This window comes from Leptosomus discolor, chromosome 1 (assembly GCF_034619465.1).
Source record: "Leptosomus discolor isolate bLepDis1 chromosome 1, bLepDis1.hap2, whole genome shotgun sequence".
NCBI classification, from domain to species: Eukaryota; Metazoa; Chordata; class Aves; order Leptosomiformes; family Leptosomidae; genus Leptosomus; species Leptosomus discolor.
The window spans coordinates 59,310,014-59,325,321 of NC_141391.1; the positions used below are offsets into that span (position 1 = coordinate 59,310,014).

At 41.3% G+C, this 15,308-nt stretch overlaps 1 protein-coding gene across 2 annotated transcripts in view; it reads left to right on the top strand.

Moving 5' to 3' along the window:
* The window catches only part of FARP1 (FERM, ARH/RhoGEF and pleckstrin domain protein 1), a 169,188-nt gene that overhangs the window by 127,802 nt on the left and 26,078 nt on the right, over positions 1 to 15,308 (top strand). The window contains exons 13-15 of one of the 2 annotated variants that reach the window (XM_086482045.1): positions 8,439 to 8,626; positions 10,494 to 10,583; positions 12,772 to 12,905. In XM_086482045.1, the coding sequence (XP_086338171.1) occupies positions 8,439 to 8,626; positions 10,494 to 10,583; positions 12,772 to 12,905 (412 nt within the window). Of the gene's footprint in view, positions 1 to 8,435; positions 8,627 to 10,493; positions 10,584 to 12,771; positions 12,906 to 15,308 lie in introns of both variants that reach the window. The other variant, XM_086482046.1, reaches the window with a different exon arrangement.

Genomic DNA, 15,308 nt, shown 5'->3' on the forward strand with positions numbered 1-15,308 from the left:
TTCTTCGGGGGGGCTCCAGGGTTGGGAAGACAAAGGAAAAGGGGAGAATAAGAAATGTCTTAAGCACACTAAAAATGTCTAGCCTTATTTATTTACAGTTCTCTTTGGCATGGTGTGCTTTCCACTTTTTTTTCTTAGAGTTTAAAGCTCCAGTAGTTTCTTAGGGTACTCGTAGAACAAGAATTGTGTTGATCAGTTGAACTGATGAAGCAGACCTGATTTTGAATATTGAAAACCAGTGATTCAGATCTCATCAGTATGACTTATATGCAATTAGCATGAATTGTGGCTATTTCTGGAAGAGTTCTTCAACAGAAGAAAGGATGTCTGACCTATAAATTTTGTCAAATGTCATGTTTGTTTAACTAGTCTCATTTGTCATAATGAGGCATTGGACTGCTGTCAGAGGTGACTTTAGAATGAAATTTTATCTGCTGCAATTGTTGAGAAACAAATTAACAATCCCAGGTTTTTCCTGACTTCCCCTCCCGTGTGAAGGAGTTGAGCGTCACTTACCTTTGTGCGCAAGGATGTGGGCCGCTGGAGATCATCCATTCAGCGGTGTGGTTGTTACCAGCTGGAAAGGGTAGTGAATGTGAAGGAAAGAGTTTCCATGTTCAGGCACGTATAAAGTGAAGGAAGCCCTTTTAGTTTTTCAATAATGCTTCCTCTCTCTGAACAGTGTAGTTTCTTAAGGCAGCTTCTGTACGTTTTAGCACATCTCTTTCCTCTTCGTGTAGGTGATCATTCCTCTTCTCCATACCAAATAAGAGAGACCCTAAATACATGAGGGAAATCGAATCTTCTGGAACAATTTTTAATATATACATCTTCTTCTTTGTTAGCTGCTGTCCAACACAAGTGGTAGGAGAACAGTCCTTTTGTAAGAAACCCAGCTGCTTGTTGGTGTCTTCTACTTGATGATGATGGGTTTGGGGTTTCTGATTGTAAGTGGCTGATACGCAGTGTTGATATCAGGAGGGCCCAAAGATTAGACTGATGTGTAACTTTTCTCAGGTGTGGTTAGCAGTAGACTCTGGTTTCAGTCAAGCTACATTAGGAAAAATTTTTGTCTGTGCTGTCAGGTTCTAGAAAGGGAGGAAATTTAAATCCTGGGAAATTCAAATTAACAAACATTTTCCTCTTCTATTTCAGTAATTTCTATAGTTGCTGAAATATGCCTAGGCAAGGGTGTGTGTCTTATTTACTTATTTATGAAGGAAATAATTCTTGTGCAACGTGTGGATCCTGAACAAAGGCATCTTCTGCATTCCCTGATATGGTTAGGCTGTGTGGTGCCATTCATACTTTAAAATACAGAACTTCTACTTAAAAATCAAAGGCATCATATGAATAAAAAGCCTTGTTTGGGTGACATGTAGCAGTTCTTTAGAGCATTTTGTTTTCTGTTTTAATTCTGTGGTCTATAAAGAGTGTGTAGAATAAGCTTGTTTTATGTTGTTTGTTATTAAAAGCAGTGAGCACTTTCTTTTAAATGTTATGAGATCTGGAAAGCCTGTGTGCCTGGTTGAGCTGTGTATTCACAGGCATTTTTTCACAAGTATGAGTGTAAGTAATGGTGGTGTTATTACAGTAAAGGGGGTAAAGACCTTAGGTTCATAAATTTGCATGATGTGATGGTAAATACTTAGTTTGCTCTAGAATGATTTGAGTTTTAAGGTGTAATTTTTATTGATGATTTTTTGGTATAGTTTTGGCCCCTGAGAACTGTAAAAATCCACAGTTCCTGCTGATACAAATTAACTCTAAAGCCAGTAATGATACAGCTATCGCTGATTGAACATGGAAGGTTGAAGGAAAATGAATGCTTTCTGATTCAAGAGCTTTCAAGCTTGTTAAAATTAGATTAGATGCTTTCTTTAAAATGCTGCAAATCCTGTTTTGAGAAGAAAACAGGGGGTTTTGCCTTTGATGGTTTACAGCAAGATCAGAGGTAGGTCTCTGTTTAGTTCAGTGACTGTTAGAGCTCATGCCTGTTGCTTTTCCATGAGGTACTTAAAAATCTTTGATCAGTGGAAACCTTATTTTTCCCCTTTCCTGCTAAAAAGCTCACCTGGACCCACTAACAAAAGTCCATAAGCTTGGCAGTGTTTCACTTATCCAGCCCTTTCCTGATTTCTGTGTGTGCACATGCATAGATTATTTTTTTTTTTTTAAATAAATCTCAATAGTCAAAATTAATTTTTAAAATTGAAAATGCTGGGGACTTCATTCTCATTTTTGTCATTTGTTTAATACTGTTTAAAGAGAAACATTTTTGTTTCATTGTATGCACTGTTTTGTCAGCATGTACCTCTCTGGGAGAAAAAGCCTTTTCAATGTTCTGTCTATCCTCAAAGCATGGTGTATCTTCTGTTCCTTGCATTGTTTGGAGCACTGTCTCAATGTCCTTTTACTGCAGAAATACCTATTTGTATTGGGAGTACCTAATTCCTCTTATTACACTGATCCTGTCTCATAGAGCACTCCTCACCTCAGAATTGGAGAAAACCACCCACGAGGTTGTGAGTCTCAAGTTGAGAAACCACACCGTGTCGAGGAGTGGAAGAGTGGAGGGAGGGGGGAAGAAGATCTGTTTTCAAAGGCATTTGGGCAACATTGAGCATGATTGGATTGCCCTTCATTTCCTAGTGAAGGCTGCACCCAACAATGATCGAGTCCGTCTGCCATAGCTGCAGTCTTGGGGAGATATCTTGTTGAAATGGACAGTATCTGTGGCACAAGCTTACATGGGGGCTGAACGTTTTCAGTTCTATTGTAGCACCATGTCATGTTGGTTTAAAGAAAAACAAAAGCAAACCAACCCTAACCCTGGGTACAGCAGGGAATCCTTCTATAGGTTGCTCTATTTCTGTCTGGAAAGATCAAGGCTAGACAAAGGACTGATGCCCAGTGACCTTGTATTCTTCTCTGGCTGTAATGTTCACTCTTTGTTCTTAAGATATGAGTATACCCTCATGTAGGCCAACAGCAGTTACTGTCTGATTTCACACTCACCACTGTCTAATACTGCAGTATATCCAATAAAGCATGGACCTTTACCACTGGAGAGATTGCTGGCTACTAAACCAACACCAAGCTTGATGAGACTATAAGCATGTCAAGCCATTTAACTGTGTATGCATGGAATTAATTATTTTTTTAAATTATTTTTAGTTTTACCTGTACTGAAGGCTTTTACTCATTCTAACTGGTATTTTGCTGTAAAACTGTCACTGGTTTAATTGTTCTGTCCATTTGCTGGCTGATGCTTTGTCCTAAATATGAGGAAATTGGTTCATTAAGAAGGTGCACCACTCTCTCAAATCCTTGTCATTCGCTGCCGCTCCTGCGATGGGCACACATTTTGGAGCTGTGCAGTCAAAGCGAACCTTTCTCCCTGTCATGTTTCTCTTCAATCCAGGCAGAGTTATTGGTTATGTGTGACATGGGATCTCTTCCCAAGTTGTTTTTTTCTTCCCGTTCTTCCTCAAATTCTTTGGCACTGCGTTCAGGGATGTTTGTACATAAATTTATGGCTGATGTATAACACTGTTCAAGATCTTTAATTCTAACAAACTGTATCCAGCACTCCAGCTTGTTTTGTTTAATAGGGAAGAGAAGTGCAACTTGATGAACTGGTCCTCCTCGAGCTTTCGTGGAAGTCAGTGGGATTTTGTTCTTGCATTGAGGTAGAGCAGAGCAGAATCTCCGTCCCATAACTCTTGTTTGTTCAGCAGTGCAGCTGTGCCTGGTTCACAGCTGGGGAGGGAAGGGATGGACACCCTTATTAAGCTCTAATCTAAGGTACTTCAGTCATTAGTGAGGTGCATATGAAAATTCCTGCCACTTCATCTGGTACTGTCTGTCCCACATGTCATTTTGTACTATGCCTCTTTCTCTGACCAAAACTTTTAGGTAGAAGTTAGAGGTATGCAACCACTGTGACTATGGAAAATTAAGCTAGACCTAACTGTGTGGCCACAGCAGCGGCAGCTCTATCAGATACTTTCTTATTAAAGAGCCTTCAGAAGTGTTCTGCTCAGTAATGGAAAGGACAAAGGGGCAACAGCTTGGGTTTCATCTACCAGACTGGACTTTAGAAAAGACTTACCTGCCCTTAAAGCAGAGTAACTGGGATCAGGATGTCACAAGCTTCCCCTGACTGCAGAGCAGGCTGTGGAGCAGGCCTAAGAGAGATTAAGCCCTGCAACGTTCCAGATATTGAGAAAGGCACTTTTCTGGTTCTTAACACATTTTAATTTCTAGTGATAAATATAAACCATGAGAACAATATAACCCTTAAAAATTGAGTTAGTGAGCACTGCAGCTGTACGTGAAGTTTTCCAGCAGAATTTCAGTCACCTTCAGTAATGGTTGATGTTTCCTCTCAGTTTCCATAATTGAGTCGTTTTCACTTCTTGGTATTCCACAGAGGAGGAACATACGCAGGAGCATCTTAACTCTGCTGTACTCTTCCTTGCTGTTAAAACACAGTGTGTAGGGATGGGAACGGTTTCTTCTGAAGCAGATGCAGAACACTAAATGGCCTGAGTTTGTCCTTCAGCAGTCTCAGGACAAAAGGAATAGAGGAGGAGTATCTTCAGGATACACTGAGTCCCATTTGTCTTCCTCACAAAAAGGGGAGCCCTCCCATGTTAGGTTAAAGTCTCTAACCAGGGATTTCAGATCATCTTATGCTGTCTATGTAGTCAACAAAGAAAGAGGCAGCAGGCAGTTCAGCTCACCTATGATTTGAATTCACCTCTGGGAGAGACGTTCTTCATCAGCTGAAAAGTACTGATTTGAACTGTGTTGTCCCTGGTAGTAGCCGTGTTTTAAAGCTCAGCCAGCCCAAGGCCCTGTAGATGCCAACCTCAGCACTAGTCCCTATGGGTTAACATCTGTGCATGATGGGAGCCTAGAGTAAAGCAGATACTGCTAGTGGGATGGATCACAGCTGGCCAGTCAAGCGCAGAGCCCAGCTGCCCCTTGCCAGCACTCCCATGCATTCCCGCCACCAAATTGCAGCAAGCCACTGTGATGTGTGTTTTGACAGAGGTATAGTTATTAAGTATTTGATTTTAGCCACTGTCTTTATTTTACTTAGCACATGGAACATGTATGTTGATGGGGAATGATTTGAGACACGTATAAAACTAGGACAATAACCTGCAGTTTCATGTCTTGTGGCTGTGTAAAATGCTGTTGTCATTTCATAGATTATTTTTTTTTTAAAGTTAGGTTTCAACCAAGGTTTACTTTTTCTGTCACCTTCCCTACTGCAGCACCTTTCCCTGATGTCTGGAGAGTAAATTAGCTCAGTGGAACTAAGAGTCACTCCAGGTATTTTGGCACTGATGAGCTAATTTGGCATACCGTGGTAAAGTGCATTCTCATTATTTGCCACTGTCATCAACCAGTGTTTGTTTCTCTTCTTAAACCCAAGCTCAGGAAAGAACTGAAGCACATGCTTAATTCCTACCCACTCTACCAAGGATATAGTTTTAGTATGTGCTTAAGCAATCCTTAGATAAACATCCTTTTGTACTTGTCTCCTGCTTTGTGTGTATATAGCTGGCTCCATTATATTTGAAAGGTGGCCCAAATCTGAATCTAAATAAAAGTCACTTGAAGTAGGAGCAAAGACAATTCCATGTTACCAGCTGCAAACGTTTCAGGCCTCTGACGTACTGTGCAGTACCACTTGATATCTGGCAACTGACGTGCTAATAATTGCCTGTCAATCAAGGAATCCTTTAGGGTAAAATGTGAGGAATTTTAGTACCTTGTAAATGAGATTGGTCTTCTCCCTTCTGCTTCTGTTTATATTCCGCAGTATGTAGTTGATGAGTAGAGCCTGTATGAATATACTCTTTCATGGCAGGAGGTCAGATGAAACACAGAGAAAAGACTGTTTGGTTAATGCAGGTTATTTGTTCCTCACCTCCATGAAAAAGAGACAGGCACTTTGCAGCATTGCCATGACCCATCAGCATGACACATGATTGGTGATGGGGGAGAGAAGACTTTCCATTTTCATTTCTTCATGATTTACTGACTTTCTCACAGCAGAATGAATTTGTTTCCCACCTTTACCAGAACAACATCCAATGTGTTGATCTTTATGACTGTGTTGATTGTAATTAGGCCCCAGAATGTGGTAACGTAACGGCGTTTTGAGGCCCTTTTGTAATATAGCCACTTTCTTATACTTAGCTTTAATTTGCACTTGCTCAGCATAGTGACAGATGGGGTGTAACTCAGCTCTTGATTGTAGGTGGTGATGGTTGGATTTGGTCACTGCTCATGTCCACAAGGAGGATGTAGCATTTCAACTAGCTGCAAAATAACTTTCAGAATGTCACTGATGTACTGATGTGCAAGTCTTTAATCAATGGGGCATATACTCAAAGCTGTGAGCCACCAGGCACATTTTATTGTGATACTTTCTATAATACTTTTCCCAAATCATGTCTTCCAAGTGTAGGTTAGGAAGTCTTTTTAATTCATTGTCTATTTGATATTTTATAGTTTGAAATGCTGGAGTTGTACTGATAAAAATTCCAGTACATCAGAAGTTAGAGCTAGGATTATAAATAGGTAGGTAGATATGTCGATATATCTATCTATCACAGATAGGTGCTATTTAACTCCTAGACTATAATGCCTGTGAACTTCTCACAGAGGTGCAAATCATTTATTCGCTGTCATATGACAGGCATAGTGCCAGAATTTCTTTGTTTCCACGTTTGAGGTAATACCACTTTTCTTATGTCTTTTGTAATGTAGAGTTAAGTACTTTTAACCTTACAACCTTGCTATTAATCTGTTTCACTGTTTCTCAATGATGAATTCCATTTCTTCCGAAAACACTGTATACAGTTGTGTGCTAGTGTCAATAAAATTGACATTTGTGTAACAAGCTGTGGCATTTTTTCAAATTTCACTGAACATTGATTTAGTGTGAAACTGTTGGTAAATCCTTTCTTGTTTGCTGTAATAATACAGACCTTTATTTCAGACAAATACTACTTTGACTTTGATTTATAATAGGCTACATAACTGTCATGGTTACGTAAACTGATAACTATTGTTTTTTTCCTTTTCTTTTCAAAGGAATGACATATTAAACATGAACTGATTTGGAATTGGAAAACATTCATGTTCTAGCAATAAATCTTGAGTTCTTCCAGAAAATAAATAGGTTTTACTACTGGCCTAATTATATTTATTGGTGCCTCTGTTTACTGGAGTATCTCAGCTGTGTTGTAGCAACAGGAACGCTTACCTATCATAATCTAGGGAGGACATAAACACATGATAGTAAAATGTATTTGACCTTAATTATATACAGCAATGTATGTGTTTTACATTTAATCCTAGATAGCCTATTAGCCGTGGTAATCAAGAGCTTGTCACATTTTTTTTTTGTTGGATATTAATGTGTGATGCCAAAATGGTACAGACTGTAAGTGTTCTTCCACATGACAGATCCATCTTCCAAAACAGGTTTAGATTTTCAGAGCTTTGGAGGAGGGGATAACTGGGAGAACACTGGGCATTTTTGGCAAACTCTTTCCTTTGTGCAGTCAGTAGTCTGGCTGCCTCCCAGAAGACAAATGCTGATTTCAGTAATATTTGATGTAGTGTATATGAATCCATGGAAGTGTAACTAATTGTCTAATTCTTTAATATTTTTAATCAAAAATTAAATGGGACTTTATATCTGTGATAATATAAAGTTGTCATGCTTTGTGCATTAAAAGTATTGCTTTTCTTATGTAAATGTAATGCTAGCATTTCCATCCCAAACAATCAGAGGAGCATGGAAAGACCTACAAGGTATAATATACATACTTGTGTTGTGTGTAGAAATTGGGGAACTAGTAGTTTTCTCCCTTCACATTAGATTTGACTGGTCTTAGCAGCAACACTGCTGTAGAAAGTCATGTTTCTTTTTCTCTAGACTTCCACTAGATAAATTTGTTCTAACTTGTGTCCTGTAGCTCCCCATGAAGTACTGATTTGAGTCTTTGAAGTTCTACTTTGCTAGAAAGAATGGCACTCCTAGGATGACTTCCCTTGTTGTTGTATTTATTCTGTTTCATAGAGTGGGTTACAATGGTGAAAAATTTGGTATTAATTTGATGTTTACCAGTAAATATTGTAGCTCAGTCATGTATGCCTTGATCCCTTCCCTACAGAGACACTAATTTCAGCCAGTTTCATCAGCTAAAAGAACGCTCCAGTCCCTTGGTTAATGCAAGTGGATGCGGTTCCTCTGGCTTCAAGTCCATTTGGACTAGTTTGAGGACCCTGATGGCTGTGTCTTGTAGTGTAATTTCACATGCTGCAACTTAAAGTTGTAACTCTTTTTGGTCCTTTCTAGAGAGAACCTGTCCTAACTGACTTTTCTTTTACAATTTTTTTAGCAGGTTCTCTGACTGGCAGCCCTCACCTTTCAGAGCTTTCCATCAATTCCCAAGGAGGACCATCAGTGGCGAATATGTCTTTATCTCCAAACTTGAGCCCTGATGCCAAGCAGTCATCTCCCTTGATCAGCCCTTTGCTGAATGACCCATCATGCATCAGGACTGATGATGAGGAAGAGGTCAAGAAAAAGGTAAGGTAGAGGCAATTGGCCTTGGCTCTCTTCTCTGTGTTGTGTTGCAACTACTGTTGTTTGTCAAAGTGACTAATATCTAGACTCCCTGCACCTTCCTCAACATAGATTCACACAGATAACTTGATTTGGGCCGCTTGGTATCTGCTGTCCTCAGTCACAGTGTGTCCAAGAACATCCCTGTGCTCCTGAGGCCAGACTCACAGTTTGGAGCAGGTCAGGCCGGAAACACAGACTGTTGTAGCTGAGGGTTCAGTGCCCTGGATTCATTCTCCTGAACAGAGGTGCAGGAGTTAGGGGCCCCAGCTCCTTTTTAAGCAGCAGAGAGAAGATGGGTAGCTCTGTGTCCCTGAGGTTAATGTGGGATAAATCTGGGCCAGTCCTGTTGGTTGCAACCTTAAGAGCTTGTTTTAACAGCGTCTCCTATAACTCTAGCTTATTTTTAAGGAATGGAGTTTAGTAGTTTGTAGTAACAAAACTGTCAACTCCAACATATTATTGGAGGGAAAATTTCCAGGGGACAGAAGGAAAAGGAACAGTGTTGAGCCTCTGCAGGAATGTCCAACCCAGGCTCTCCAATCTGTCTCTGCTGGGAGCACCACTGGGAGCATTTGGTTGTGGGAGTAGAAAACGCTCTGTCTGAGCCACAGCCGGCAGCATTCAGCTGGGAGTGTTTGGCTCAGGCCCATCATTGCAGCAAAGCCATAAGGGAGCATCACATCCAAAACCGCTTTTTGAAGGTAGACGTGATTCTGTCTAAGCCAGGGTGTTCTGGGTGCCTGCTGGCTCATCCTTCCTGTGCTGCAGGGTGAGGGGGGCTGCTCTTGTCCTTCTGTCGCCTGCTGCTTCTGAGCTTGGAGCATCTCAGGAAGAAGAAGGTAGGAACTTAGATGGCTTTGCTGGAAAGTGGGAGCATGTGTAAGGAAGATCTCTTTTCCCACTGTGCATAGTTAGCAAAATATGTGAGAGGAATTTGAGAAGAAAAGTCAAGAATCTATTAATAGACTCAACGATTATCTGTGTCAGTCCAAGTTACAGCAATATACCAGCTGATGATGGTTCCTATGGGGTTGTATACTGACAAGGAAATGCCCACGCAGTCTTCCCTTGCATCCCTTTCTAGTGCATCGTCTGCATCATTGATCTTCAGGGAGGAAATGTGAAGCAGAAGATCTATGGATGTTTTGCTCTTGCTTTTTGCTTCGTGAGCAATACAGAGCAAGATCAGTTGGGATCCTTTGGCTCTTCAGAATTAAGAGGTCAAAACTACTTTTGCCTCTTGGATAACACAGGATGATTTGTCTGCGTTTTTTTTCCTGAAATTTGAAATCTGTAGCTTACCCTGAAAGCCTTCCCCTCTGCCACTGTTAGGTTGTCCAGCCACACTGGAAAAATCTTACAGATTTGACTTTTTTTGAGAGTAATTTTACTGTGGATTCTTATCCTGACAATGAAACTTGTAATAATCAGACACTAATTTTTGTCATTTTATCCAATTTGATATTTGTCAATTTTTATTCAAATGGTTATCTGGCCTGCAAGGGATTTCTTTGTGAACTTCAGAATACGTCCTGCTCCAGATGTATGGAATAAGCTGAAAGGAACATCAGCACCCCAGAGCTGTAGAAATCACCTTGGCAGAAAAAAAGTCTCTCAAGACTCATAGAAAGTGCTTGTTCTCTTGTGTTTGCGAGGAAGGATTGTTTTCAGGGCTTCAGGGCTTAGCAACATTCAAGTATGAGTCACAGTAACCACAAGCAAGGGTCACTAGTTTGTAACTCTCTTGGTGATTGTTGTCTGCAGTTTTTTCCTACAGAAAGCAACTCCATAAAAGCAGATGAAAACCTAATGCGTTTCCAATTTGCAGAGATTCCCAACTGAGAAAGCTTACTTCATTGCTAAAGAAGTCGCGACCACAGAACGAACATACCTGAAGGACCTTGAAGTCATCACATCGGTATGTTTACTTGAGCATTACTCATGAAACATGTGAAGCTGTCGTCAGCAGTAGTACTTCATCTGCTCCATTTAACATCTTAGCTGTTCCATGCTACTTTTATATTCTGTAGGTATTCTCTGCAGTACACGGGAGTACAGCTCTAGGGAAGAACTAACACAAAAAGCAGAAAGCAGAGATTTGCACTGTGGTTAGTAACATGCACTATGAAGCTGTATCAGGTTGAGGAACTTGGGACACACTTCAGTTATTTTTTTTCTTGCTCTCATACTTCATGGTTGTAATTACTAAAAATGCCTGTGGGTTTTCAGTGACTTCTCTTAAAACTCAGGTAGCTCCCTAGGGGGACATACAAATGTTTTCTTCTGGATTAAATGCTCTCCATTTAACATGAAATATTGTGGAGTACCTATTTGAACGATTCTGGGTTTTCAGTAAGAGAAACTGTCTGTTAAACAAGTCATTAATCTGTGACATCTGATCAGAGCATGATTGTTAAAATCACCAAGGCAAATACATGCTGCCTTTGCGCACACACCATCTTATTGAACTTCCAGGAGTAATGTGTGCAAGATTTGGCCTCAAATAACAATCGTCTCTAAAAGGGCACTGGATCCAAAGGCCCTCACAGTATTTCAGCAGGGCTGCCAGCTCCAGACCTCCCAGCATTTTTAATCGCCCAGTGTGTGAAACTCTGCGAGAGGTGCATTGCCATCTCCTGCGTTAAGTGTTGTGGTAAGGAGGATGTGCTGCAGGGAAGAGTCTGTTGGTACCAGCTGGGAGCCAGGGAGAGATGCCTTCTCCCCAGCTTCTCATCTGTTCCAGGAGACCGCATGGCAGATGCAGTTGATCTGACGCTATCCAATGCAGGCTGGAGCAGCACGGTGGTTACAGGCAGCAAGATACCTACTTTCCCTGGCTTTCTGGGAAACCAGGCCAACAAGGGAAGAGGCCAGGTTCTGTGGGACGGTGTTCATTGCTGCAGTCTCAACAGCAGATGTGTTGTTTTTGTCTTCTATTTCACCCAGTGGCTGCAGAAACAGAAAGTTATAGTTCTTCAGAGCTAAACCCCATTTCCCACCCTGGCCTTTATTCTTGTGGTTAGGCAAATTTGACTTTTCTGTGCCACCAAGAGCCATACAACTAGCTCTAAGCTAATCATCAGGCCCATCAGCTGTGCTCCACAGATGACTGGCCTAGGAGGACACTGAGAGTGAACAAGTAGCCAGCATCACTGGAAAAGGTAGAAGGAAAAAGTGTCATGCATGAATTTTGAGACTTGGTAGGTGTGCAGTTCTTCAACCTTAGCTGTGCTCAGTGCAGAGATTAAGCAGGGGAGAGGGAGACTTGGGAAGGATCTGTCTTTATCCCAGATCTGGGTCAGCTCCAACTGATGGAGTATCAATCAAGATTGCTGTAACAGCCTTCTGTGGTCCCAACGGCCTTCTAGGCACTGCTGGAAGTCAACCATAGATAGCCGGAACCCCTCAGGGCAGCGAGGAGGGAGTAATGTTATCATGTTGAAGAGAATAATCTGTACCACCTTGGCAAGCCCCCTAGTCCTATGGCTTTATGTCAGCCATAGGTCTATTAGGGTGAAATAAAGAGAATACAGAGCAAAACTGAGCAGGAGCCTGTTGCAGTCTTAACAGTGTTTGGCACTGACCCTCCAGCATCTTGCCTTGGAAGTGCAAAGTGCTGTCCTTCTACTTGTTCACTTTGTAAAGTGCATGATGTTCTTTATCTGCACACAGCAACATAGGCTTGAGTGCTTACTGTACCAACTCCTGTCCAAGGGATTTCAGACGGAACTCAGCAAAAGAAAACGCAGAGCATATTTTTGGGGTTTACTGGGACATTTGCAAGTGTTGCAATGCTCATTCTCTTGCACCTACAGCATTGGCAAATTCCGTTTGTATTGATGAACCAGTTTGGGCTTGAAAAGAATTTTCAAGATTTGATCAGTGATGGCAAAGGGGAAGGGAGTGTCTTTTTTTAACTATGAGGGGCCTGACTGCTGATAAGAGCACCACTTCGGCATGTAGGAGTGTCAGCGTAGCCTGGGTTGTTTTCCTAGTGCCAGCAAGAGCCTTACTGTGTTAGATATATTTGGGTTAGGTATATAAAGACAGCAAATGACCATACTGCATTCCACCCCCTGATAATTTTGCTTCTTTTCTCTTTGTAGTGGTTTCAGAATGCAGTGAGTAAAGAGGATTGCATGCCCGAAACACTGAAAAATCTCATTTTCTCCAACTTCGAACCTTTGCACAAATTTCACACTGGTTTTCTCAAGGAAATTGAGCAGAGACTTGCTCTGTGGTAAGATTGTTGTTTGTTATTTAGCTGTGCTATTTCATGCAGTTTAGCATTTTTGCATTCTCTTTTTGCTAGCTCTTTGTGATCTACTGTAATGATTCATTTCTGAAAGTCCCAGGTGTTGTTTATTAAGAGGCTGGGTGTATTGAATCATGCTTTGTTCGTGTTTACTTGACAAACTGTCGTTTGGATATCTCAGGTACAAACATATGCAAATGAAATCATGATTCTGGATGAAGCTTTGTCTTGCCAAGTGTCAGTGTTTCTATATGGTAGCTCTTCCGAAGAACATGTTGCAAGCAAGGCTCGTCAGTAATAAAGAGGGAGCGGTGAAGGACCAAGTCCTGTTTCTGTCAAGTAGATGTAGGCTGGGGGGAATTTCAGAGACCAGCTTCCCATTCTGCAGCACTGCAGCTTTGACACTCTCAGGGTCTACAGTGCACTCTACAAATTGACAGAGTGTTGAAAGAGGACACTAGGCTTAAAAATAATCTATCTTTAGCATAGTAGTGACAGTAAAACATGGCATTTTTGTGAAATTACTATGAAGTGAGTAATTCTTCCCTGGCAGGACTCTTAACTCCGTTCATTTGACCACTGATATCTGAGCAGAGGCAGCAGACAGAAGCTCTGTCCTTCATCTGATTAGACCTGTCTGGACTAGATTGTCTTGGTCTGTGTAGGCATTTTTTGGTAGCTTATCTTCAGTGTTGGGATCTCAGCTTTTCCTTCTCGGTTAGAAAATTGACAATGGAATATCACGTGAAAGCAGAGGAGGCAGACCTGATGAGCACTAATCAGTTTAATGCCTCTTTAATTAATAAAAAAAAAAAAGGCAAACCACAGTCTTAGAGTGCATGAGTTTAGCTCTTGTGATATGATGAGCAAGGTCATTGAATGAGAGCACAACACATTGCAGACTAGTGCTATCCAAACTCACCCTGCACAGTTCCAGAATTAGCAGCTATTTTCTGAGAAGAGGGGAGTGTGATGCTGCCTCTTAGAGCTGACATCCTCTCCCAGGACTCTGTGGTTGATGCTTGATGTAAGGTTAGTCCTAAGGCATGTGCTGCACAGCAATTCTGCCTCTGTCTTCCTTTTTTTTCATTGGGCTGCTACTGTTCTAATCCATTCGGGATTCTTACTGCAATTAATTGCTTTCCAGTAAGGAACATTTATTGCAGGTACTCCGAGAAGGCCCTTTCAAGTGTTATAAAATAGTGATTATTTCTCCAACCGTTGTGTAGGATTAACAGTAGTTGAGGTTAATCCTCAACTGGTTGGGGTTACGACTACAAGGTGAGAAAAAAAAAATTATACAACTAGTAAAGGGCTGAGTTCTGCTGTCTATCAGACCAGTCTAATCTAGCGAGCCTTCTGGGGCATGTGTTGAAATAGAGATTTCCCCCTATATCCTTCTGTTTGCTGGTGGTGGTACAGGTGGATGCCAACCTGCTGTTCAGGTGTGATGTTTTTAAGAAATTGGATGATGCTGCAATAACAGCCTTCTGTGGAAAGGTGGCATTGTAGTAAGTGGGGGGAGGTCCATTAAAAGAAAGAATATTTAGGCTTTTAGACCTTCCATGGTTTTATTTTGTTTCTCCCTTTTCAGTTAGCTTCTTTTAGAGCTGGGCGAGTCTTTTGGTTTTCAGCTTTTCCTTGTGTCCCAAGGCTATGGTTTCACAGAGCAGTAAACCTCAGTTTAAGGCTCCTAATATCATACTTAAACTGCAGTTAACCTATGATACAAAGTGATGATCTGCTATGAAGTTACTTTGCAATCCAAATTTGTTCAAAAATATTCTGCTGAGATAAGTTTGTCCCAGCTGGGCACCTTGTTCTTCAGCTAAGCTATTGCATGTCCTTCCACAGTTAGCATAAAGCCACTGGGAATTCTCTGTTGGCTGCTCTGATTCACTTGACAAAAAAGCAGTCACGTTCCTGCCTCTGGTCTGCATCTAATTTGCAACCAACAGCGTGGGTGTACCTAACATAATACCAGTGTTGTAGATGGTATTTGTTTTTTAAAGTTTGGGAAGATTTGAATACGTGTCTTAGGAAGGGAGGCAGATTTGCTGGCAGGTGTTATTTTGGGTGTTGGTGTTTTTATATAATGCCACAGATGCCAAGATAAGCTGCAAGCAATAAACCTTATCCTATAGAGATTACTGTTTAATTAAACAGTAAGTGACAAAAATTAACAGCCCCTCAGCATGTAGAAGAAGCTGGTGGCAATGTGGTAGGGAATTTCTTCAGCAGTGTGGCCAAGGTCACTTAGCTCAGTGTCTGTACTACCATGATTGTACCTCTGTCTTTGGCCCCAGGTGGTTTTAAGACAGCGGGCTTTGGCTGTGTTTGCCACTGCAGTGCAGAGCGCTGCCCAGCCTCTACATCAGCTGCGTAGCT